This window comes from Poromitra crassiceps, assembly GCF_964638095.1.
Source record: "Poromitra crassiceps genome assembly, chromosome: 2".
Lineage (NCBI taxonomy): Eukaryota > Metazoa > Chordata > Actinopteri > Beryciformes > Melamphaidae > Poromitra > Poromitra crassiceps.
The window spans coordinates 110,432,856-110,459,887 of record NC_139624.1 but is presented as its reverse complement, the minus strand read 5'-3'; the positions used below and the strand labels follow the sequence as shown (position 1 = coordinate 110,459,887).

The 27,032-nt window shown below is 41.9% G+C and overlaps 1 protein-coding gene across 2 annotated transcripts in view; it reads right to left on the bottom strand.

Moving 5' to 3' along the window:
- The window catches only part of ezh2 (enhancer of zeste 2 polycomb repressive complex 2 subunit), a 55,617-nt gene extending 33,648 nt beyond the window's left edge, over window positions 1-21,969 (bottom strand). For both annotated transcript variants that reach the window (XM_083655375.1, XM_083655374.1), the window contains exons 1-6: window positions 21,877-21,969; window positions 13,570-13,729; window positions 7,589-7,717; window positions 5,593-5,712; window positions 1,025-1,145; window positions 332-511 (exon numbers count right to left, since the gene is read on the bottom strand). In XM_083655375.1, coding sequence (XP_083511501.1) covers window positions 332-511; window positions 1,025-1,145; window positions 5,593-5,712; window positions 7,589-7,717; window positions 13,570-13,686 — 667 coding nt within the window. In that variant the 5' untranslated portion in view covers window positions 13,687-13,729; window positions 21,877-21,969. The remainder of the gene's footprint in view (window positions 1-331; window positions 512-1,024; window positions 1,146-5,592; window positions 5,713-7,588; window positions 7,718-13,569; window positions 13,730-21,876) is intronic.
- Between the last annotated feature and the right edge of the window lie 5,063 nt (window positions 21,970-27,032).

Below are 27,032 nucleotides of genomic sequence, written 5' to 3'. Positions count from 1 at the left end.
ACGGCATAGTTTGAGCCACAGATCAAGGTTAATTACTGTTACTGAGGATGTTTACAATGAGAACTAGCAGGCTTTACAGAAGCTCACAGACAATTAAACAGGCTTGAATGTATGTGTGAACACTTCTCAACTGTGCTGTTACAGTGATGGCAGACTATATGGTCTCTTGCCTTCTTTCTATATAAATTCAACTTTGAATGACCCCTACCTATTTTCGAAAACTTTCAACGCATTTATTTTTATTTCTCAAATTCACCAACTTTCAAGGTTTTCAAGGACCTGTAGGAACCCTGTAATTATCTCGGGGACGAGCCTTGGTGATGGTCCTTACTCTCGGTGCTGATGAGGGCATCCTTGCGGGTGTCCTCTGGGTGATCCTTGCCGTCACACAGCTCCATCTTGTCGACTTTAAAGTCCTGCTCTTCCTCATCTTCGTCGTCCTCGTTGTCGCTGTACTGGGTCAGAGCACTCACCAGCTCCACGAAGATCTCGTCATTGATGAAGCCACACTCTAAAAAACACACAAGGGAGAATGCGGAGTGGACATTTAGTGTAAAATCAATGTTTTCTGGAATATAGGTTTTGTGTAGAGCCATATGAAATCCGCTTCCCCCCCCCAAATTGCATTTTATTTTTTCCCAAATAGTTTTTTCCATTTAAATTTTTCAGAATTCTGTGTTTTGCTTTATACGCTCATTTTACCATCAGAAATAGTGTCTAATACGTGGGGATGAATAAATCTCCACAATTTAATAACTAAAAATGGCAACCATATTTTTATTTGGGCAACCAAAGCTCCTGCCAGGTTGCCACCCCGGCAACCACTTTTCAAAGTTAACGTGGTGTTTGGGCTTTGGCAGAGGGGCGGAACCACTTTTGTTATTCATTGTGTTTCAGGCAGTCTTTGCGATGTGTTTATTGTGCATGTTCATATTGCGATGACGATGAAAATACGATTAATTGTGCAGCCCTAATTGTAGCCCTGACCGTGCAGCCGTACTGTTCCGTGTCCCCCGGCTCTCACCTCTGTCTCCATGGACTTTGCCGTCGTAGTTCTTGATCAGCTCCTCAATGAAGGTGCCGTCCTGGTCCAGGATCTCATCTCCCATGTAAGGGATGTTATGGAGCACCGTCTCATCCTCCACCTGATGCAAAAATGCCAATTCAAATATTAGAAACACAGACAGCCAGGCGAGGCTATAGACTTAGCAACATTGTGTTGTTCCTAGGGCTGGGCAATAAAACAATAGCAATACATATTGATAATGGACACTTGATCAATACAATAAGAAAATAGTTTAAGGGACAGCTGACCCTAAAATCCAAAATACATATGTTTTCTCTCGCCTGCAGTGCTATATCCATCTATATCATTTTGTGTTAGTTGCCTGAGTTTTGGAGATATTGGCAGTAGAGATGGCTGCCTTCTCTCCAATACAATGTAACTGGATAGCACTCGACTTGTGGTGCTCAAAGCACCAACAAAATACATTTGAAAAACTCAACAGCAATGTTTCTAGAAATCATGACCCGGTTACCGGTACTCAAGATAATGCACAGACTTTGTTGTGAGCAGTTTAATGTAGGAATTATTTTCTTTTGACCAAACTACATAACTCCCACTAGCTGCTTTACGATATAGATGGATAAATAGCACTACAGGTGAGAGGAAAAATATGTATTTTGGATTTTAGGGTGAGCTGTGCCTTTAATAAAATGTTCAATAGTTTCACTGTGGATTTGCATTGGACTGACTTTTTGCTACGAAAAGTTAATTTATTCAGGTGGGGTCAACTAAGTTATCGGTTTATACTGTTCTCTGAACAAGCTAGCCCATCAAGGTGAGCTTTACTGCTAGCCATCAAGATTTTTTTGGTCAGGTCGCGAGTTTTTAGGGTCAGTCATGATGTCACGCAAAGGACACTTATTTCAAGTCAAGTCAAGTCAACTTTATTTATATAGCACATTTCCATACAGCGGCAGCTGTATTTCGGGGGCGCTTGGTAAGTTCCCCTCTCGTTTCCCGACAGAGTGGTGTGTTTCACTTGTGCTAGTTAAATGTTCACCCCCGCCCGCCTGGGACGCTGCGTGAATGAGCGCACCTACACACACACAGACTGCAACGCAGGACCACTTCAAACCAAGGGCTGACAGAAAATCACTATTAATCAGCCAGAAATGAGCCAAACATTACAAACGTGAACATCAGAGTTTAATGTCGATACAAAGAACTCTGGATGCTCTGGCTGTGTGGAATTCGTTTTTGTGGCAACACTTCAGAAAAACACTGAATCACAACTCTCGCCACGGTTCTCTGCACCACTGAGCCGAGGCAGGCTGCCTGTTTGTCGTGGCTGTAAAACGTTGGCTGATAAGTCACTTGAAAACGGCACCCTGGACAATTAATGGGCCAGATCAGCCTCACATGGCCGGGAAGGATTCTGGATGAATTAGCGGAGGGTTGCCAACCGTCCCGTATTAGCCGGGACACCCTGTATTTGGGTCAAAGGTGGTTCGTCCCGTACGGGATGTCACTTGTCCCGTGTAAAGGGAATATGCAGGAAAGGATGAAAGCAAGAGTCATCCAAAACAATAAATACATTAAATGGTGAATATAATGCTCACATCACTGGAAGTGGCAAGTGCTTCAGATGAAGGCTACAGGTAAATAACTACAATACTATTCTCACCTTTAGTTTTCTTCCATCAGTTTAAAATCCCCATCTGATCGTTTAATTGTCCCGTTGATTTGTCTGACATTGTATGGGGTAGGAGTCTGTCTGTGATACAACTCTGTTCAGTTAATAGCAGGCACCAGCTGATCCAATTCAAAGTCGCTGATCGTCTTCCCTATTCTAAGCATAAGTTGCATAAGATCTTCCCTGTCACCACTGTGTGACAGGTGTCAGAGGGCACTCTGTCTCATGCCTTCTGGTTCTGCCCTTCACTGTCAGGATTCTGGGCAAAAATATTTGACTGGTACTCTAAGGCCTACAAAATAACCCTTCAGCTGGAGGCAGAACTTGCCATCTTCGGCTGCTCGGAGACCTCTCTGGACTTCTCTACGTCTGTGCAACAGTTTCTGACACTGGGGACAACTAAATCCCTCTCTTCACCCTAAGAGGTCAATGAGGAACTAGCCGAGCAAGTCAGCTGCTGCCCCTAACCTCGATGAGGTTAGGGCATCGAGGTTAGGGGCAGCAGGTGACTTGCTCGGTTAGTTCCTCATTGACCTCTTACACAACATCTCTTAGAAGCACATAAGCACCCTATCCAGCTGGTAGCACAATATTATATTACAAAACTGTAATATTGAGTGTCATTGTGGCATGTTTTTTTTTGTCTTTCTCCCTTGTGTCTGAGCCTGTTTGTTTGCTTGTCTTGTTCCGTTCTGTTTCAGGAAACCTTGAAAAATAAAATATTGAAAAAAAAAGCCTATTGTCTGTTCTGAACGCGAGTTGGGCCAACACGTGTCAATCAGCTGTAGTCTGCTTTTAATTATCGTCGTCATTGACAATAACTTATAGATCCGCTTGGTTTGGTTTCAGAAAATACTTTTTAAGGTAGGCTATGATTCATGTCTCATCTCTCTCTCTCGTGCGCCTGCATATCGAGCTGCTGGCCGAGGCGTGCCGCACATTAAATCGGAGTGTGTGCCTCCTAATTGTAAATGTAACAGTTGTTTGTTGGTTGCATAAGGTAGGCTATAGCCTATAACATACACATCATCAAATATTAACGTAGGGCTAAGCCAGCCTACGTGAAAAGATGTGTGGACAGTGGACGGACGTGCGTGCCCAAGTCTGACAATGTGAAGAAGTTGAAGAATAGTGTAATTTTGCATGTAGTAGCCTAGTGCAAATTTTCCATAGTACATGGGATTATCCTATTTTTATATTTAATGTGTGTTAGAGAGATGGAGCACTGCCGCTGTCCACAGTACTGAGAGGGAGAGGGAGGGAGAGAGAGAGAATGAGTGAGTGTGAGAGAGAGAGAGAGAGAGAAAACTGTTTGATGCGGGTGTGTCATTGTGTGGCAAATGGGCCAAACGGGCTTCACTAGATAAATATTTCTTTCTTTTTCTGTGTGGACGTTTGACTGGACTGTTGTTGGTTGCTGACACATTAGTTAGTTAGCGAACGTAAAGTCCTTCTTCTTTGTTGGTGCATCTTCTTCTTCTTTTGGGTTTAATGGCGGTTGGAAAACAACTTTCGGGTGCAGTACCGCCACCCACTGATCTGGAGTGTAGACTAAAATCTATCTTCTCTGTGATTCTATGCACACCAACAATTAATTCCTATCGCACAATAAACATAATCATAATTAAATAATAAGGAACAAAATAACTACCGGTACTATAATCAATTTCCTCAGATTCTATTAAATCTAGTTCAGTGGTACTCAACCTTGCCCTACCCAGGGCCAGGACAGGAGCTACACTGACAAAAAAAAAGTAAATTTCCTCCCATTTTATAAAAATGTTATTTATTTTAAGTTAGGACTTAAAAGAGCCTACTACCCATAAAGGAGGCACATGTGGCTTTAGAGCAGGGGTGGGCAATTATTTTTCCTGGGGTGCCAAAAAAATATTGTAATCTCAAATTTTATCACTAGATTAAATTATAGAAAACATACTGTGCACTTATTCTTCAGCATTTATTATATTGAAAATCACTCCAAACAGCAAAGTTAGGTCATCTCATTAGATTTTTCTAGCTTCATAATTGAAATGGTGCGCTTTGTCTTAGACCTCCCGGGCCAGGCAGCAACATCATGAGGGCCGGTTCTGGCCCCCGGACCGCATAATGCCCATCTCTGCTCTAGAGCCTCGGGTTGAGTATCACTGATCTAGTTTATATTAAATACTCCAGGAGTATCCAACACTTATCTCCTGGTTAGGTTTTCTTAAGAGTTTCGTTGCATTTCCGGCCGGAGCCACTATGAGAGGCAGGCTCGTGAACGCGCAGAACATCACATCCGCAAGGTTTTCGGGGAAATCTCTACCCGTGAGGAGCAGAATTATAGGCTACTTGAATATTGGGGGGATGTATCCTTTATCTCACCCTGTTGTATCTTTGCTTTCGTCATGACACTATACAACAAGTAACACAAATTAAATGGAATAACAATTGCCACGATTTTGTGTGGCTGTACCCCATCTAGCCACAACCCAGGGATGCCTGCCCCCGAAGATGACACACGAGGTCCTGGGCCGAATTGACCCTTGTTTTAGCTGACTGCGCTTTTCCCCCCAACTGTGTGTTTCCGATTGTGCGTTTGTTTCGCTTTGACACCGATCCTCCGCCACCATCCCGTCAGTCAACTATCCTACTCTCGTCCATGAGAAGTGAAATCTCAGTTTGGCTGCTCCTCTGACTGCTGCCACGGACAGAGCAGACAGCACTGGTATGCTAAAATTAACTATAGTATACTATATGGGTTTTATTTCTCTAAAAAATTTGATTTGAATTCAAACGGATCAATAATTCTTATATCGACTGATATGAAACATTTGATAGCGATAAGTATTTTTGCTATATCGCCCGACCCTAATTTTTCCAATACATATATGCAGCTATTGTGTGTGCATACCATAAAGTTCTGCTGCAGCGGAGACCAGGAGTACATGACTGGGACTGAGGCCACGGCATTCAGAGTCTTCAGAGGGATGACCTGCTTGTTGAACTCAGAGAAACCGCTATCCACCGTGCACTGCACAGAAGAGACACAACACGAAGAGTTAACCCCTCGTACCCTGAGTTCCCCCTTACATTTCCTCTTGAGCAGCTTCAAAGTTAAGAGAAACATTTTCTCCACACTGTACGACAATGTTTGATCCATATCCTGTATCTACTCGTTCCAACACAACCCGTTGAAGCTAGCTACAGCTGCTTACACCGAATTAAATATTCAAACCCAAGGTGTTTCCCCCCCCATCATTTGTTGTGTATCATTTTATCATCATCATCATCATCATCTCTGGAAACTTTTGGATCTTGACCAGCATTTAAATAAAGTTGTGTGTCACTCTGAACAAAACTTGGCCATGCAACGCTTTTCTAATGATGGATCCATATTTAATTTTATTTTATTTCAAAAATGTTATTAGGATTAACCCCTTGAGATCTATCATCTCGTTTTCGAGGGGGTCCCAACATAATTACAGACACTACGTACTGTACACACAGAGGAGTGTCAAAATAAATCACAAGATGAAAGTACAATAATCAATATAACGGACAGAAAGTAGAGCCAAAAGAAAAGGAAAACAGGACAAGAACGACAAACACACACACATCAATGAAAAACAATACAACCACAAGAAGGCCAGAACGGCCAATACGGGGTAGCAGTAATGTGAATGGATCACAAGATACAACAGTAGTATAGCTTCAATGATAGCAAGAACAATCTGTTTCAAGGTAAGAAGCCAGGGCTAACTTAAACAAACAAAATGAAGAAATGGATCTAATTTCCACAGGTAAGTTATTCCAATCAACTGGGGCTTTAAACTAGGGATGTTCATTTTGAAAATTTTCCAAAATCGATAATCGGTGAGAATTAACGATCAATTATCGATTATCGATTTTATTAATACTTAGAAAATTTTCAATATTTTCATTTTTTTTTTTTTTTTTTTTTTTTTTTTTAACAAAATGAATGCCTATGGCAGAAAATACGAAAGACAACGTGTTCTCCTCAATGAACTCTTTATTTCAATGTGTCTCCTCTTCAACACTGCTGTCCCCGGCGCATGCCGGTGTGAATTTCTCATGTTTAAAACAGTTTTGTTGGCACAAAGGCCCATGCCCAGCCAGAAAACTAGAGACTATATGAAGCTCCACCTCACGTTAGTCGGCTGTGCAATGGAGTGGGGCGAGGAGGAACGAATTCCACCCAAACCTAGTCAAAAAAAAAAAAAAAAAAAAAAAAAAAATTTTTTTTTTTTTTTTAATAATTAAAAAAATCGATCCAAATGCCACAGGATCGATTCCAATCCTTAACGATCGATTATCGATTTTCGATAATTGATGAACATCCCTACTTTAAACATAAACGATCGTTTGCCAATTGTTTTATATACATGAGGAACAGAAAAATAACGCTGAGCAGAATGCCTAATTTGAAGTAAAAGGTACAAGTTTGCTTTAAATAAGATGGATAATTGAGATGAACACATTTAAAAACGAGTTGCAGCCAATGATAATGTCTTCTTATGTCTAGAGGTAGGAAACTGAGCGCATCATACATAATACAATCTGATGAGTGCGAAAAGGACATCCAAGTACAAATCTACAAATTCTATTAAATGCAGTGTTAAGTGGAGCAAGGTCAGATTTAGATGCATTCTGATAAACAACATCGCAGTAATCAAGCATAGGAAGTATAAGTTGAGTTACAAGTTTCTTGGAAATACTGTGTGTAAAACTGTTTCGAGATCTGTGTTGGACATTGATTCCGAAGTTGACTTTACGAAGGAGATGAGCAATGTGTGTTTTGAATATGTGGAACCAGCCTATATTGCAATCTTAATTTGCACAACGTTATTGCTTGAGAATATTTATTATAAGATGCAGAATCCACTAACCTCTCTGGTCCCTCTTAACGAGCCGACAGACGTCATGATGTGAACCGGCTGGATTCGCCTGGTCTTCCACTCCTGGTTTAAGATGTCTGTCCGCTCCAGGATTTTCTGTCGGTTGGTGTTGAACATGCTCTGGAAGGAGTCAAAGAAACTGTATAAGTGGACAAGCTTACCAGCAGCCAAAATGTGGCAGCAGCATTTGACTGGTTGCTGCAGGGTTTGTCTGCTCTACTGGTTGGTAAAATAGTGACAGTGAAATTTTGGGACACTACTAACCAAAAAAGTAAAAAGTTTTTTTTACTGCCACATTAAGGAGCCACCATCTCTCTACAGTATAATTGCGGGAGCGTCTGTCTCTCTCTCTGTCTGTCCTTCGTGTATCTCGAGAACCGTTTGTCGGATCGACTTCAAACTTGCGCTTAGGGGGACCTCTGGAAACTCGGGGGGTGCGCTGATGGCGACCCGACGGAGTGCAGTGCCCTGTTTCCGTGCGATTCGGACGCGAAACACGTTCGATATTAATACATTTGTGTTCAATCAAGCGTGTGCTCCTTCAAGCCCTGGCTGAAGTGTCAACACTGCTGTGAGTACAGTCGTTGAGTAAACTGGGTCGTTAACTAAGTCAACATCGATACCTTGAGATTGAATTGGGGGGGGGGGGGGGGGGGGGGGGGGGTAGGGGTGTTATCTTATAAGGCAGGGGTGCCCAATACGTCGATCGCGATCGACCGGTCGATCGCGAAGGTAGTGTGGTCGATCGCATGGCATTGAGGGTAAGAATTTTATTTTATTTTTATTTTTTTACTGTTTTTCCACTGTTTCCACTGTTTTTCCACTGTTTCCACTGTTTTCCCACTGTATACTCAGTGTATATATATATAAATAAATATGTTTGGTAGATCACTTTGACTTGGTCATTTTAAAAGTAGCTCCCAAGCTGAAAAAGTGTGGGCACCCCTGTTATAAGGGGTCCTTGGCTGAAAAACATTTGAGAACCTCTGCTCTAGGGCAACACCACTTCCGGGAACCCGCATCCTGTGTAAGTAGGGTTACCAGAGTAAAACCTGGCCATTTCCACCACTGCTTATGGATGAGCATCATCTGCTGCATGCCATCGAGAACCGTTGGTCGGATCGCCTTCAAACTTTGGGAGTGTGCCCTATTGTACAGTGCAGTGCCCTGTTTTTGTGCAATTCGGCAGAGCGCCACCTACTGGCAACATAGAAAATATGGTTTATCTCAAGAACCATTCGTCAGTTGACTTCAACTTTGGGGAGTGTGCTGAGGGGAACTCGACACAGTGCAGTGCCGAATTTCGTGTAATTCGGCACAGCGCCACCTATTGGCCACACAAAAAGTGGTTTATCTTGGGAACCGTTCGTCCGATCGACTTCAAACTCGAGGAGTGCTCTTAGGGGGACTCAAGGAGGTGCAGGGAGCTGAATTATGTGCAATGTGGCATAGCGCCACCTACTGGCAAGACAAAAAGCACTTAATCTCCATAGCCATTCATCTGATCGACTTCAAACTTCAAACTCGGGGAGTGCGCTTAGGGGGACTCAACGGAGTGCAGAGAGCTGAATTCTGTGTAATTTGGCATAGCGCCACCTACTGTCAACTAGGCTTGTCAAAAATATCGATACTTCGGTACTTACTCGATACTAAACATTTTAAACGGATACGATACTCATTTTCTACAGTATCGAGTTTATCGATACCAACAGGCAGCCTCCTCCTCCTCCACACAACCTTCTCTCTGCTGCGGTGAAGCACAGCCCCCGCCCCTCCTCCCTGCTCTGTCCTCACTCACAAACATGCTCACAACATGGCCGGCTTGTTTAACGTTACGCTGCTACTAGCTACAAGAAGGAGAAAGAGCCTTGTGCCAGGAAGGCGACTGTCGCAGCAGAGCCTCCGCGACCGGTTTTGGTCGACAGGGCAAAGAGCAGAAGTGCTGTTTGGAAGTATTTTGCCTACGAAGCAGATGAACAAGGAAAGGCGAAGGATATCGATAAGCCGACATGTAAACACTGCTACAAATTTGTCGAGACCAAGCACAGTAGCACATCAAACTTGGCGAGACACCTTAAAGACCGACACCCCAATCTCTATAAGGAATTTCGAGAGGTAAGCTCCCGTTTCAACGTCATTGAACCATTTGAATTACATCACCAACATTAACGTAACATTACTCCGGCATTAACGTTAGCCGTTAGCCACATTAGCCGCTAAGCTAGTCCAAAACATAACGTTACGTTACATGGGCCTGCTACTGCTGCTGCTGCTCTATTTCTCTCTCAACTCTCTCCAGTCTCCTCAACCCTCTCTTATTAGGTTCAAAAGCCCACGCAAATCTAACGTTATATCCGCCAGTAATTCTGTCACTTTTCTGCCAGCTAGTTAAATTCAACAGCCTATCTGCGAACGTTAGCATGCATGCCGGAGTAATCAACTTTAACAAGACAGATAAGATAATTTAACAAGATATGAAATTATTTGCGTCTGATAAGTGTGATGTTTCTCTTACAGTTCCAGACTGAAGCAGAGGACAGTCGACAGGCTGCAAGTGCTGCTGCACCAGGAGGAGTACCCAGACACACTCAGCCTACCTCAGCAGTGTTTGAACACCAAAGACAATATGATCCAAAATCGCGAGAAGCAAAGACATTAAACAGAGCTGTAGCGGAGTATTTGTGGATCAGGTCCCCATTTAGACAGTGGAGAAACCTGGGTTCAAACAACTTCTTCAACAGCTGAATCCCAGGTTTGGCCTTCCTTCATGGAATTATTTCATGGATACTGAAATCCCTGCACTATACATACAATAAAACAAACGATCATGGATCAGCTGTCAGGGAAACCTTACTTTTGTTTTTGTTTTTTTGCACTACCTCAGACCAAAAAATATTGTCATTGATGGTATGGTACAGTAAGAAGTTTTTGCACTACCTCAGAGAAGTTAAAAATATTGTCATGGATGGTACAGTAAGGGGGTTGTTTTTTTTCTTTGTTTTTTGCACTACCTCAGACAACTTAAAACATTTAAAAGTTTGTCCCCCCACTACTTAAGACAATAAAAAAATACAGTTCCAGTTCCAGTTTACAGTTAAAATACTGTTCAATAAAAAAAAAGAGACTTAATGTGCTGTCATTTTTTCCCCGTGGTATCGAAAATGGTATCGAGTATCGACATTTTCCTGGGTATCGGTATCGAAGTTGAAATTCTAGTATCGTGACAAGCCTACTGTTAACACAAAAAGCGGTCTATCTCGATAGCCATTCATCTAATCGACTTCAAACTTAGGGAGTGAGCTTAGGGGGACTCAACAGAGTGCAGGAAGCTGAATTCTGTGTAATTTGGCATAGCGCCACCTACTGGCAACACAAAAAGCGGTATATCTCGATAGCCATTCTTCTGATCGACTTAAAACTTGGTATGTGTGCTGCTGGGAACTCAACGTAGTGCGGCGCTGAATTTCTTGCAATTTGACATAGTGCCACCTGCTGGCAACATAAAAAGCAGTTTATCTCGAGAAACATTTGTCCGATTGCGACTTCAAACTTGAGGAGTGCGCTGCTCGGACCCCGATGGAGTGCGGTGCCGCATTTCATGCAATTTGGACTTATTCCAGGACTGTCTGTATGTCTGTCCTTCGCGTATCTCGAGAACCGTTTGTCGGATCGACTTCAAACTTGCGCTTAGGGGGACCTGACAGAGTGCCGTGTGTGTGCGGGGGGGAATCGCCCATGGGGTGGGCATGGGGGAACGGGCACTGCACTAGTATGTGATAGATAAAAGTGGTAATCAGGGTTGTAAGGCTGTCCCAATGCACGTTATCGACTACATAATTGCGTCGATTTGCGTAAACGTGCATCGATATTAAGTGAAGCAACGATAATTAATACACTACCGTAAATTCCGGACTATAAGCCGCGGCTTTTTTCCAGTTTTTTGGCCTTTTTTGGCCCCTGCGGCTTATATAACGGTGCGGCTTATCTATGGATTTTTTCAGCAAACGGCCACTCGGGAACCTCCAAAATCTATGGATGTTGGTATGAGGCAGAACGAGAGCAAGACAGACATTACGAGAGCGAGACCCTGATTGGATGATGTTGCAAAAAATGTGCCTCGCGACCTGATTGGAGCACTGTGCCACTACTCTCTCTCAGCCACTACAGTAAAACACCCTCCCTCCTCCCTCGCTCCGGGGGGAAAATGGCAGCGATTGAGCCTGAAAGACAGTCTGAATGAAATTGAATGTAACATTCCCAATTCTATGTATTACATTCTAAAAAACTAACGGCATCATTTTGGAAGGCTAAGCCACACAACTAGCTCGTTGTAATCTAACATCATGCTTCAAAAGATGGAGAACTGGCTGTGTTACGACGATGGCGGCGAGAAGAAGAAGGAAAGAAGGAAATCGAGCAGCAGCACGTAACCTTGGCATCAGGGTGTTGACACAGAGAGCAGACGGCCGAGGTGCCGTTCAGATCCGACTGAAGGCTCAAGTTTGCCAGTGGATCCTGACAGCGTGGAGGAGTGTCAAAACATCCACGATCACCAACGGGTTCCGAAAGGCTGGACTGCTGCGTGATGAAGAGGAGGACGCCGCCACAGCTGAGGGCCTTCAGAGGCTGTTCGATTCCGACAGTGACGAAGAGGAGTTCGTTGGTTTTGAGAGCGACAACGAAGGAGAGAGGAGAGTGGCTGACGAAGCCACCCTGAGCCTGTTCGTTTCCGACACTGAAGATGAGGACTTTGGTGGTTTTAGTACGCAGGAAGAAGACGAAGATGAGGATTAATGACTTGACTTTTCTGGTTACAGCCGTGTACTGCACCTTAGCCTAAAAGATGAAGACGAGGATTAATGACTTTTCTGGTAGGCTGATTACCGTATATTTTAAGCAGCCGTGTTACTGCAACTTTAGGCTTACGCGCTTACTGTCGTGTTACAGGCACTTTATTTTGCACTTTAAAAAAAACACATTTAATTTAGCCATTGATATTGCCTCGTCAAGCGCTGTAAGCTTTGTTTTTTGTTATGGTACTACTGTAGGCTATAATGTAGATCAGTGGTTTTCAACCTTTTTCATGCCAAGGACCCCTAAATTTACACAGCACAGTACATGTTCTGTAGCTACTATTGCACTAAATGGTAACACTTGAATACGTTATGCAAATATGCAACTTGTTTTGTTGAAATGTTAATAAATGGGAGCTTCCCCAAACAGCCATCTCTTTCCCGACAATCCCCTCTGTGCACGAACCCTTACATATGGTAATTAAACATCAAAACACCCGCGGCTTATAGTCCGGTGCGGCTTATATATGTAAAAAACAGTCAACTTTGCAGGTGCGGCTTATACACCGGTGCGCCTTATAGTCCGGAATTTACGGTAGTTGTTTTTAAGCTCAATAAACAGATCTAATATGTGACCAGAATTTTGACCGTTGACCGGCACCGTTCTTGTCTAACTGAAAAACGCTGGCACCTAAATGGGTGCATTCTGGAGCCCTGTAATGAAACCAGACATCCAGATGATGTTTTGTTACCCGCCTAAGTGGCTGGTAGTAGACAATCTTACCAGCCACAGCAGCAGTGGATGCTCTTAATTTCACTCCTTGAATGTATAGTAAGATAAATGTAGAAGTGATAAACATAAATAAATCAGTGGATTTGGTGGCCAAAGATGAGCAGGACAATGTCAGAATCTCAGAAACAGTGAGTCCTGTTCCTCTGCTGTTCTCATTTCAAACTAAAATCTGTGGAAACTCATCTGACCAATGAGGAAGAAGTCTGAGGCAGGAGGTGTGGCTCCAACCCGTCAATCACTCATCCTGTCACTCACTAGGAGTAGTGGGGGCATGTCCCTCCTTGTATTGGTTTGAATTTTGGATATTAAAAGTGTACTTTTCGCTTGGCCTGGGCCCCTTCCTCTAAACATTTGCGCGGTGTGGCGGCCCATGTGGGTGAACAAACCTTGACTTCGTCGGCCCGTCTGAAGCGTTTCAGCTGGCGGAGTCTCATGTACTCAGACTTCACTCTCCTCTTCCAGCAGCCGGGCCCCTTCTCTGAGCGCTTCCCAGTCAGCACCATGATCCGCCTGCAGCCAATCAGGAGGGGGGAATCAAGGCTCCGCCTGCAGCCAATCAGGAGGGTGGAATCAAGGCTCCGCCACATTTATCAAACAGACTGTGACCACATTTCATAAGGCCATGCAAAAAGGATTCAGCTCTGCATTATCAAGCAAGCAAACATCATCGATTTGCTTATGGTAAGTAGTAACGTTAACATTGAGGCTATGCTGGAGACTTTTAAATTATTCTTTGATCTGTTCATGGTAGCAAGTTGGCACTAGGCTACTAGATGTTTGGGAGCTAACGGTAATGTTAGCCTAAATGTGGGTTTTGGGGTGAAGTAAGCGTTTCAAAATATATAACATGTTTTTGCATCATTGGTTAGTAGTAACGTAAACAACTGTGGTCAAATGAGCCACTGTAGTGTAGGGCTGTGAATCTTCACTGGCCTCACGATTCAGAGGGCTACGATTCGATAACGATTATCGATGCATCTCGATGCATCGATAATCGATGCCTCACTTTTTTCCCCCAATACATGATTTATTTTTTCTCACTTTCTTTTTTCTCACTGTTTGGCATTTGGAATTGCATTGTATTATGATCCATAATTAAAATAAACAACTGCATGTACTTCCATTATATTTTATTTGATTATTAAGAAAATAATAATAATCGATTTTTGACATTTGTGAATCGATGCAGAATCGTGCACGTCCGCATCGCGATGCATCTTATAATCGATTATTTTTGACACCCCTACTGTAGTGTTTGTTTGCATTGCAAAACCGTATACAAGCCAGCTGCCTTTTAAATCCAGTCGCACTGCTACTACAGTAAAACAAGGCTAGGTCGAAACCTAGCATAGGGCCAGCGCGGAAAAGCATTGACAAGACTGTTCGCTATAGCCGTTAGTGGCAAAAGTATGAAGGATACTTGTCTAATATATTTCATTGCAGGATGATGTGTGCGTTGGTGTAGGCTACACCTTAAAATCAAATAGCCTACGTATTTGATTTTAAGATATTTTTTACGCCAAAAATAAATAGGCTATTTAGCCGTTTAGCCCAATGTTTGTCTTTTAATCAATCACCTAAATATCATTATCATATATTCTCTTAATTGTATTGTATGATCTAATTTGATATCTTATAATGTATAATATATCTATATATAGATTTATAGATAGCCTATATACAATTGGATCTGATTCTGATCAGTGTTGTAGCTACATTACTGATGTAAAATGTTATTTTAGGGGTAAAAAATTCAAAGAAAATATTGAATACTAGAAAATATGGCCCTCACAAACACAACAAAGAAAACATCATGCAATCAAATCTGTTTGAAAAGTTTGTAGGTGATTGATGTAATTATGTATTAGAAAACATTCACTTTAGTAAACGTAACTACCCCCCCGCACCCAGATTACCGACTGCTTGTCTTTCTTGGCGCAAGGCACTCTGGGTTATGGAATCAGCACTGCTGCCATTTTTGGCCTGAAAAATATTAGCCGGATGAGCCGGAGGCATTGACTGTGTCGCCTAGTCTGTCCAAAATGGCGGATTAGTGTTGGTTCTTTGCAAATTATTTGGCAACAGCTGAGGCGGCGCGATGCGGTGTTGGATAGGTACGTTACAACCTGGATTATTTTGGAACAGAAAACGTCAAACTGGTGAGTAATGTTTGCAAACAGTTTGCAAAGTGCTCTGGAAGGAGTCACGTTTCCTGCATTTCCTTGGCTATACCGCAGCGTGCCACCCAAAGGCTCAGGCTTCCTCAGATTGGCGTGCAGATAGTCTCGCTTGCCAGACTCTCCCAGCAGAGGGGCTGGGAGATGACCAGATGGGCACGCAGATAGAGTGGACATGTAGGCTCTACGGGGCGGCGCTATCGCTGGCCCAAAAACAGCCTAAGTAGAGGCAGCTCGCCTTGGGTGCTCACTTTGGCTTTGCCTGTGGCTACCATAACTAGCAGTGTGGCTCGACAAAAACAAAAATGTCTGGGTGGTTTTGTCCTAGTATGTGTGTGTGTTTTGTCACCTTTCACCTTGAGTTTGCATCCCTGTTAATATAGACCCTACTACAGTTTCTAAAAGATGTGTTATATGAGAGACTGTGTTCAATTTATCTAAAGAGGTAAATAAAGGCCTTTAAAAAGTTATTACGGTTTCTGCTTTGTCTCACAGATGCAACACACTTATCTTTGGAACATGATTACTGTACTGTCTGTATGTATTTTAATCTGGGCTCATTTCACATTAAAAACAGCAACTTTATGCACTAATTTAAAAAAAAGTGCCCCGAAAATTTGGAAAATGTCCCCATTTGTTAGACTGTGGGGGCAAAAATTGCGTCAAGATATGCAAAGTTAAACTAGCAAAACATAGACATACCAGTTTGATGCTTAACGACGTGTGCACTGTGCATAAAGCACAAGGAGAACGTCAATGGGGCAGATGAAAAGCAGTTTCACATTACGTTGTTTGTGAAATTACAAATGGATCAAGCAGCAGTATTTCTCCAACATAATCCAGACTTTGTGTAAAACTCCCACATTTTTCAGGTCCTGGAAATTAAAATAGTTTTCCATGCAAGACTTTGCAGGAATACATGAGCTTTGAACAGGTCCAATGAGCAAGTTATGAAGCACCACTTACTGTAATTACATGTATTTTTCCCAACTGTAAAGAGAGTATACAAGCCTGCAAAGCACACACAGCTGCCTAGGGGCCCTACAGCTTATTTTGTACCGTGCTGAAAGATACTGTATAGTGACTCAGACTGTCATAAAGATACTGTACAGTGACTCAGACTGTCATAAAGATACTGTACAGTGACTCAGACTGTCATAAAGATACTGTACAGTGACTCAGACTCAGACAAAGATACTGTACAGTGACTCAGACATAAAGATACTGTACAGTGACTCAGACAAAGATACTGTACAGTGACTCAGACATAAAGATACTGTACAGTGACTCAGGCATAAAGATACTGTACAGTGACTCAGACTCAGACATAAAGATACTGTACAGTGACTCAGACATAAAGATACTGTACAGTGACTCAGACTCAGACATAAAGATACTGTACAGTGACTCAGACATAAAGATACTGTACAGTGACTCAGACTCAGACATAAAGATACTGTACAGTGACTCAGACTCAGACATAAAGATACTGTACAGTGACTCAAGACTCAGACATAAAGATACTGTACAGTGACTCAGACTCAGACATAAAGATACTGTACAGTGACTCAGACTCAGACATAAAGATACTGTACAGTGACTCAGACTCAGACATAAAGATACTGTACAGTGACTCAGACATAAAGATACTGTACAGTGACTCAGACATAAAGATACTGTACAGTGACTCAGTCATAAAGATACTGTACAGTGACTCAGACTGTCATAAAGATACTGTACAGTGACTCAGTCATAAAGATACTGTACAGTGACTCAGACATAAAGATACTGTACAGTGACTCAGACTGTCAAAGATACTGTACAGTGACTCAGACATAAAGATACTGTACAGTGACTCAGTCATAAAGATACTGTACAGTGACTGTCATAAAAATACTGTACAGTGACTCAGACATAAAGATACTGTACAGTGACTCAGTCATAAAGATACTGTACAGTGACTGTCATAAAGATACTGTACAGTGACTCAGTCATAAAGATACTGTACAGTGACTCAGACATAAAGATACTGTACAGTGACTCAGACATAAAGATACTGTACAGTGACTCAGACATAAAGATACTGTACAGTGACTCAGACTCAGTCATAAAGATACTGTACAGTGACTCAGACATAAAGATACTGTACAGTGACTCAGACATAAATATACTGTACAGTGACTCAGACATAAAGATACTGTACAGTGACTCAGACATAAAGATACTGTATAGTGACTCAGACTCAGTCATAAAGATACTGTATAGTGACTCAGACTCAGTCATAAAGATACTGTACAGTGACTGTCATAGATACTGTACAGTGACTGTCATAAAGATACTGTACAGTGACTGTCATAAAGATACTGTACAGTGACTCAGTCATAAAGATACTGTACAGTGACTCAGACTCAGTCATAAAGATACTGTACAGTGACTCAGACATAAAGATACTGTACAGTGACTCAGACATAAAGATACTGTACAGTGACTCAGACTCAGTCATAAAGATACTGTACAGTGACTCAGACTCAGTCATAAAGATACTGTACAGTGACTCAGTCATAAAGATACTGTACAGTGACTCAGTCATAAAGATACTGTACAGTGACTCAGTCATAAAGATACTGTACAGTGACTCAGACATAAAGATACTGTACAGTGACTCAGACATAAAGATACTGTACAGTGACTGTCATAAAGATACTGTACAGTGACTCAGTCATAAAGATACTGTACAGTGACTCAGACTCAGTCATAAAGATACTGTACAGTGACTCAGACATAAAGATACTGTACAGTGACTCAGACATAAAGATACTGTACAGTGACTCAGACATAAAGATACTGTACAGTGACTCAGTCATAAAGATACTGTACAGTGACTCAGTCATAAAGATACTGTACAGTGACTCAGACTCAGACATAAAGATACTGTACAGTGACTCAGACTCAGACATAAAGATACTGTACAGTGACTCAGACATAAAGATACTGTACAGTGACTCAGACATAAAGATACTGTACAGTGACTCAGACATAAAGATACTGTACAGTGACTCAGACATAAAGATACTGTACAGTGACTCAGACATAAAGATACTGTACAGTGACTCAGACATAAAGATACTGCACAGTGACTCAGTCATAAAGATACTGTACAGTGACTCAGTCATAAAGATACTGTACAGTGACTCAGACATAAAGATACTGTACAGTGACTCAGACATAAAGATACTGTACAGTGACTCAGACATAAAGATACTGTACAGTGACTCAGTCATAAAGATACTGTACAGTGACTCAGACATAAAGATACTGTACAGTGACTCAGACATAAAGATACTGTACAGTGACTCAGACTCAGTCATAAAGATACTGTACAGTGACTCAGACTCAGTCATAAAGATACTGTACAGTGACTCAGACATAAAGATACTGTACAGTGACTCAGACTCAGTCATAAAGATACTGTACAGTGACTCAGACTCAGTCATAAAGATACTGTACAGTGACTCAAGACTCAGTCATAAAGATACTGTACAGTGACTCAGTCATAAAGATACTGTACAGTGACTCAGACATAAAGATACTGTACAGTGACATAAAGATACTGTACAGTGACTCAGACATAAAGATACTGTACAGTGACTCAGACATAAAGATACTGTAGTACAGTGACTCAGACATAAAGATACTGTACAGTAGGGGTGGGAGAAAAAATCGATTCACCTAAGTATCGCGATTTTTAATGTCACGATTTTTTGAATCGATCTTTTATTCCAGAATCGATAATCGCAAAAGCAAAAAAAAAAAAAAAAAAAAAAAAATTTTTTTTTTTTTTTTGTGCCCGCAGTCAGGCCACTCACTGAACAGCAGGCCAGGCGCCGCCTACTGGTTTACTAGTGGTTTTATTACTTTATTAGTTAGTCTGAAGTAATAATTACACTTCAGGGTTAAAGTGGGTGCATCTTTGGGCTTCAAACGTCGGCCCATATCGGCCTGGCCTGCTTGGTATCTAATGCCCGGCCTGAATTATGATCCCAGTCCGCCCCTGTTTTTAACTATATCGCCCAGCCCTACTCATGATATATAATATAGCCTACAGTCTCTAGTGTATGATTCAACTTTTCCCATGTTCTAATCTAGTGTAAAAAGCAAACAAACTGAAAAAAGAAAAGAAAAAAAGAAACAAAAATCGCAATAAATCGTAATATCGAATCGCAATAATCGTAGAATCGCAATACTTAAGAATCGCAATATATATCGAATCGGCACCCAAGTATCGTGATAGTATCGAATCGGGAGATAAGTGAATCGGCACAGCCCTACTGTACAGTGACTCAGACTCAGTCATAAAGATACTGTACAGTGACTCAGACATAAAGATACTGTACAGTGACTCAGACTCAGTCATAAAGATACTGTACAGTGACTCAGACTCAGTCATAAAGATACTGTACAGTGACTCAGACATAAAGATACTGTACAGTGACTCAGACTCAGTCATAAAGATACTGTACAGTGACTCAGACATAAAGATACTGTACAGTGACTCAGACTCAGTCATAAAGATACTGTACAGTGACTCAGACATAAAGATACTGTACAGTGACTCAGACTCAGTCATAAAGATACTGTACAGTGAGACTCAGTCATAATTACACTTTCTATTCAACTCTCATTTCTGTCATCATGCATAAACATAATAATAGAGTACTGCAGGAATGAGTCCAGAAGTAGCACTTTGGTTGGTGAGGGAAAAGTGAACGGACTTTTAGAATGGGTTAGATGCATGAAATAAGGTCTGTGGCTAATTAAAGTTTATGGGAGTGGTAATTTGTGTTTAGCAGGATAATCTTCCCAAACGTGGACTGCTTTTATGACTTTTGAAGCGTAAATGTGCCTTTTTTCTTTTGATTCAGAAAACATTTCAAAAGTGCAAGCGATGGGAATCCCCTGACTCAGCTGACAAGTCTTTTGTTCACTGGGGGAAATCTAACAACAAATCCAAGCCTTCCCCCACCTCTTTCATCTCTCTCTCTTCACTACCCATTTATCTCACTCTCTCCACACATTACAGCGTCTTCCTGCCTGTGCGGAGGAACTGGACAAGAAGCAGCTACATTATCCATCTGCTCTCCCAGCAGTCAGCCTGGGAGTCGCTGCCCACCAGCCCATCTGCTCTAATTTAATCTCACATTTTTGATTGGACATGTCAGACAGCTGTCATGCAACGGACTGTTGGGCAGTCAGTAAACATTACATCCTAAGAAATGTGGTGCCAGTCAAGCTCAAAGTCAAAATTGTGATCAACAGTGCAAACAGGAGCTTCTTGGTTTCTTTTTAGAAAAAAGAAAAAAAAACATATTGGTAGGTGTAATCTTTTATCTTCACACTAGACTGACGATCAGGAGTGGCTATGTATGCAAACAAAAATGGGAAGGGTTGCAGCCAGAGCAATCTAGTAAGAGAGTGGCACCAGCGGAGGTTCAAAATGCGTGACATGTAGCCAATGAATAGCCAGGAAGGGGGGCTCGCACTATGTTTGAATGCATAAAATGAAGCTGATAATATACAATTTGATTCTCACGTCTGAACCTTTCAAAGTACATGACAAACAGTCCATTTTGCTGCAACTCAACAGCACTGCTTAATCCAGAACCTTACTTCTGGGAACTTTTGTGAGCTAAAAAAAAACTGGTCCATTGGAGTGAATGGAGATGTTGCAACTCTTCTATTAAAAGGCTCTGGTTGCAGCTGATCACATGGCCAAGTCAAGCGTCTTTCCTTGCCACTTGCCAGTACAGATCCGTTCAGCTGATAAGCACTTATTAACCCTGCTCAACAACCTGTGGCAAGGATTCAATACATCGAACTGGCCCTGATACAGTATCCTCTCTCTTGTGCCAGGGACACGACCCACTTCTCCAGTTCCCAAACTGAGCAATATTAATTTTATTCGATTTTAAGGTAAGAAAGTGGCTGAATATCGCCCCCATAAGGCATGTTAAGAAACAAATACAATACAATTTACAGGAGGGGCAAAAGTAGACAGAGCAGTTCCCTCCTCTCAACACCCAATGGCTGATCACTGAGCATTTGGTTCCTTATACTATCAATGTTCCTTATTGACACACTGACACTGACGTCGACAATCCCAAAATAAAGTGCTGGCAATGACACAAACATTATGCCTCAATGCTCATTCACTGGTTTCGACTCAAGACAGGACTGTTGCTGTCTCTGCACAGAACCAGTGAAATGTCCAACCACACCAATAAAGTAAGTTGTCCAACACACTGAAGAGTGGAGGAGGTAAGGAGTCAAGAGAGGAAAGATCAAGACGATTATCTCAACTCAATAGCAGACTACAAAATAGCTAACAAACTAGCTCCAAGCTAACGATAGCCTGGCAGCGAGCTCAGCTAACAGTTATTAGTTAGCCAAAGATTGAAGCAGCCACAAGACAGAACAGAGCCGAGTGACAGGAGCAGAAACAGACAGCACATCAACTACCTGTAAGAGAAGACCAGTCCTCATTCAATGGAGTGATTCAGGATGGATATGACAAACACACACAGGCAGAACCGTCCTTTAGCTGGGACGTTAGCTCGCTGGCTAACACACACAGGCAGAGCCGTCCTTTGTGTTGGGGTTAGCTAGCTGTGACGTTAGCTCGCTGGCTAGCTGGATCCACCTCGCGCCTGCCAACTCCACACCGACACCGGCTTACTTGGAGTCGGCACACAAAGCGACTGTTTTCCCCTCGCACTCGACTTCGGAGCAGAGGAAACGTTTGTTAGCAAAGGCTGTAGATGGAAGTCAAAACTTTCGATTTCACTCTTCCTTCACAAATTGTCCAAATTCAATGTTTCCGCCTCAGCGACTGTTCAAAACCTATGTTCGTTTGAAACGTCTCGCTCTCACCGCCCACTACAGCTGCTGCTAGTGTTGCCAGATCTCGCGAGAGAAACAAACAACCCGCTCTAGAAGAAGACCTCTCGAGAAAAAAAACTCTCGCGAGATTTGGTAACGCTGTCTGCTGCGGACTCAAGAAGCGCCAAACGTTTGGACCAATCACAGCAGCCAACATTAAATTTCCTCAGTGTGGTGCCACGCGACAGGTCGGATTGTATCACGGTGCTAGCCAATAAGAGGCAGCGCTGTGTTGGGGGCCCAGTAAGTAACGGGGACATGTGGATAGCCTTTCTTTGTTCTCCCATTTGTCAACGATAGGGTAATAAAAATACCACACGGCTTGTTCGACAGCTAGTTAGCGTTAATTGTTTCCATTGATACTTCACAAGACATTTATTCATAACGATTTGCAAAAAGAAAATGTCAACATTATCCCGATATATATATTCAATCTTTATATGAATGAACTCTGTACAGCTCAGCAGCTGCCGAACGGGATATGTGATTGGTAACACCATCACTTTATGTATGCCGATGATTTGGTCATCTTGTCTCTGAGTAGTAGGCTACTGGTTTCCAACAGTTGCTGAATATCTGTTCTGACTATGGAGGTCGTTTTGATGTTAAATACAATGCTAAAAAGAGTGTCACTATGATCTGCAGAACATTTATCTGTCTGGGCAGGTGCTGGCAGTTTGCTGTAGAACTAAATATTTGGGTCATATTATAACTGATCAAATGAGTGATGATGACATGTACAGACAGATGCGTGTACTGTATGCTCAAGCTAACATGCTGAGAAAGCCCCCCCCCGTGAAAGCCCCCCCCCGTGGGTCAAGTTTAAGCAGGCTAGCATTCAAAAGCTCCAGGTTGCTTATAATGACTGCCTGAGGATCCTTCTTAGGAAGCCAAGGTGTTGCAGCGCCAATGAAATGTTTTGTGGAGCAGGAGTTAGCACCTTTCATGCCCTGTTGAGAAACCTGATGTATAAGTGTATCTGTCGTCTGAATGTGTCTCAGAATACTCATTATGTTGCTGTCTCAGCCTAATCTCAGTGACACTACCTGTCTTCCATCTGGAAACATTGGTACAGTGCCTTATTGTAGTTTTGTTGAGTTGCTAGTGTTCTTATTGTGATGATATGTATTGTGTGTTTTTTATTGGACCTTGTGTCCGTCAATAAAGTGTTGATGATGATGATGATGATGATGATGATAGAGAGAGAGAGATATATATATATATATATATATATATATATATATATATATATATATATATATATATATATACAGTATATATATATATACGAGGGATCAGGCGGGTCACTTGCCACCCAGAAATGCGGAACCCAGCAGCAGTTAATAGTATGAGTTGTGCCAAACAAACGTTAATATCTCAAAAACTATAGGCTACATCACATCGCTTATATTTTGACATTCTGAGTGAGAGCAGAAATAGCTTAAGAGTTTGATGTATAATATATCCATGTTGTGTGAACTGTTGCAGTTTTTAAAATGTAAACAGAGTTAACTGGCTAGAGTCAGCCACTCAAGCCTCACGCCACTTGGGCTCCATAGGGTTCCATTGCCGTTGCCACCCAGTGACAGGGTTTGTTTACCAAAATGCTGCTCGGCTGATCCCTCGTATACACACACACACACAGAGATGGGCGAAAATACATCATAAAGTATTTTGATACAAATTACAAATACTTGCTCAAAAAATGTATCACAATACAAATACAAAATACTGGTCTGAAAAATGTATTTGAAATACAAATATGTATTTTGTATTTTGAAAATACATAAAAATAAATTTTATAAAAACCGATAAAGAGCTGCAACGATTAGTCAATTCATCGATTCATTGCCAAATATTACATTAATTGCCTTTTTTGATCATCTATTAATCATTCTGAGCCATTTCTTTCAGGAAAAATGTCCTAATTCTGATTCCAGCTTCTCAAATGTGAAATGTTCTGGTTTCTTTAGATGGTAAATCATCTCTTTAGTCCTCTGTGACAGTATTCTCCTTTGTGTACCCTCTAACACACTACAGTTCTTCAATTTCAGTTTTAGCTGTTTTTCAGCATAGCTAATTTCTCCCTCACTTCAGCTGTTAATCACCTTCTGTGAGGGCTTTTGACTTACATGCAGCATTTCTACATGTTAACTTCAAGTTTTGGAACTTTGACCATGTTTAGCCATAGATATCTACATCATAACAATATAGGTGGAGACTCTGGAGATGATGCGCCATGGCTGCAGTTATGGAAATCGCCCGCTCCACGGGCTCCCAAAATTGTGATTGACAGACAGACAGACAGACACCGCCCACCCACCTAGGTGCCATCGTGCAACTGTGCGCCATTGGCTCATACTACATCACAGTCGCTCGAGTGACATCACTGATGACATCACAACTGCCTAAGTGACATCACAGTTGCGCAAATAGTTGTTCGAGTGACATCACTGATGACATCACAATCGTGACCCACACTGCCGCCACTCCCGCATCACCCATTTATCCAATTTTAATTAAGATTATATTAGTTGTGTCTCTCTAATATGATACACTGGTATGAATATGCATTAAACCGTTTCATTTGCAGATAGGCCAATGCATGCACTATTGAATCATCATATTTTTATTAGTTATTTCTCTCTGGGGGAATTTCCACCAACACAAGGCTTCATTACTAGTTTAGGCGAGATTTGATGTGAAGTCTGACTCAAGACCCACCCTACTCTGCCTCTGATTTGTGGTTGAGTTTGTTCTGAGGGTAAACCAATCAGAGGCGGAGTAGAAGTAACATGTCACATTGCGTTTTTCTTTATTCCACAGTTTAAACCTGTGTCAATGTTAAAAAGTTGTCAATTTGAGAATAAAATGACATAACATAAGAAAAAAGTATTTTATGTATTTAAAATACACAAAATACAAGAGAAAAATGGGGGAGCTGGCGTGCTCTGTCGTATGTGTGTCTGTTTGTTTGTTTGTTTGAGGTGCTCTTGGTGAGGGAACACTTATAAAATAAAGTGCCAGAGGCCACTTACTTGGATAGTGTGGTGGTCTCAGGCGCAACCAAGGCGACACTCGTTGAGGAAGGTAAGAGGAAGGAAAGTGGGAAAAGGTAGGAAAAAAGGTGTAGTTGCCTACGCGTTTCGGCCGCCACACAAAATACAAGGTCTGAAAGTATTTTGATACAAATTACATCTTATTTCTCTCGGTCCAGCCAAATACAAATGACAAAATACACAAATGTATTTTAAATATGTATTTTAAATACTGCCCATCTCTGCACACACACACACCTCGCTAACATAGTTGTTCTTAATTATAGGCCATGTAAGGTCCCGGTTCTTGCTTTATAATCTGTCCATTGAGTGCAAATAAACCCCGTCACCTCACCAGCGTCTCAATCAGAGAAGCCGCCTCCATCCTCCCCCTGCCTTACATGACAGGCAGCGGCAGTAAACCTACGACTTATTGTAATGTACATTCCACACCCGACAGGCCCCTGTTACTTGTTTAGTTACTAAATAAATGGTTAACGTCTTTCATTTTTGCATGAAACAAAATCTGGTTTAGGAAGTGGGTGCAGCGGACTTGAATTAACCTGACGCTGCCAGATGGATTGTGAACTCAATACCGCCCCATCTGGCGGAGTCAGGTTAGACTTGAATAGCTATCTCTGGCTACAACAACCACAAGGGTCGGCAAGTTTGTTAAGCCCTTCCCCTCCTGTACGTTGATTGGCTGACATACCGAGGGCTGCGTTCATGTCATACGGGTGTCCCTATTATACGGCTCTGGGGTGTCCGTAAAATCCACCGGTTGCGGTAATTTCATGCAAATGTAGCATTATTTTAGCATACTTTAACTCCTTTAACGTTACTCGTTTAATGCAGTCCTGGGTCGCTCCGGATCATCGTGTCCACACTTACATTTCGGTTCATGTCTGATTGCAAAACAAGAGTAGCCTATAGATTATAGTAAATATATACCGGTAGTTGTTTCCTGTCCTGGCATGCGATCATAAAAGTACAATTGTTGTTTCCTTGTTGTTGAGGACTGAATTCCGTAAATCGATTAAATCTGGGTCCATCGGCAAGCATTTTCCTCTCTCAACCTGAAGGCTGGAGGCACGTTGGATCGTAGGATGTCAGATTTCCCATTTATCCATAGGACCGGAATGCAGCATCATTCCCGTGTTTTGGTTAGCTAGCGCCGCTGTTCGGTTGCTAGGGCAAACCGCAACGTACAGTTCCAACCAGAATTACAACAAAGATAATGTTTGTTCATTAAATTAGTTAGCCTGATGTTGGAATGACTACAGACTATTTTGTAAGGAAACTAGCGTTACATAGATGTATGCATCGCTGTCTGTGCTAATGCGAGGGGCTTTAGTGTTCCAAGTTTGTCTAGCGGTAGCCAATTTCCAGGTTCAAGATTATTTGAATAGCCATAGTGAGTAATCAATCATATTACAAACGTGATGTCGAGACAATGCTTTACTTTTCAATTCTACTTACCGTGTGTCAACTTGTTTCTTTTTATTCTCTTGCTTGCGCTTTAGCTGATGTCAAAAGTCTAAAATGCTACGTTCCCATTCCCCTCTGTGATTTAAACCCTCTCCACTAGAGGGAGAACTACTATGGAATGGAAGCGTGATACGTCTGAATGAATGATTGACTCCGCAATCCTCCAATCGCATACAACGTGTCGATATTTTGGCCAATTAAATAGCAAAT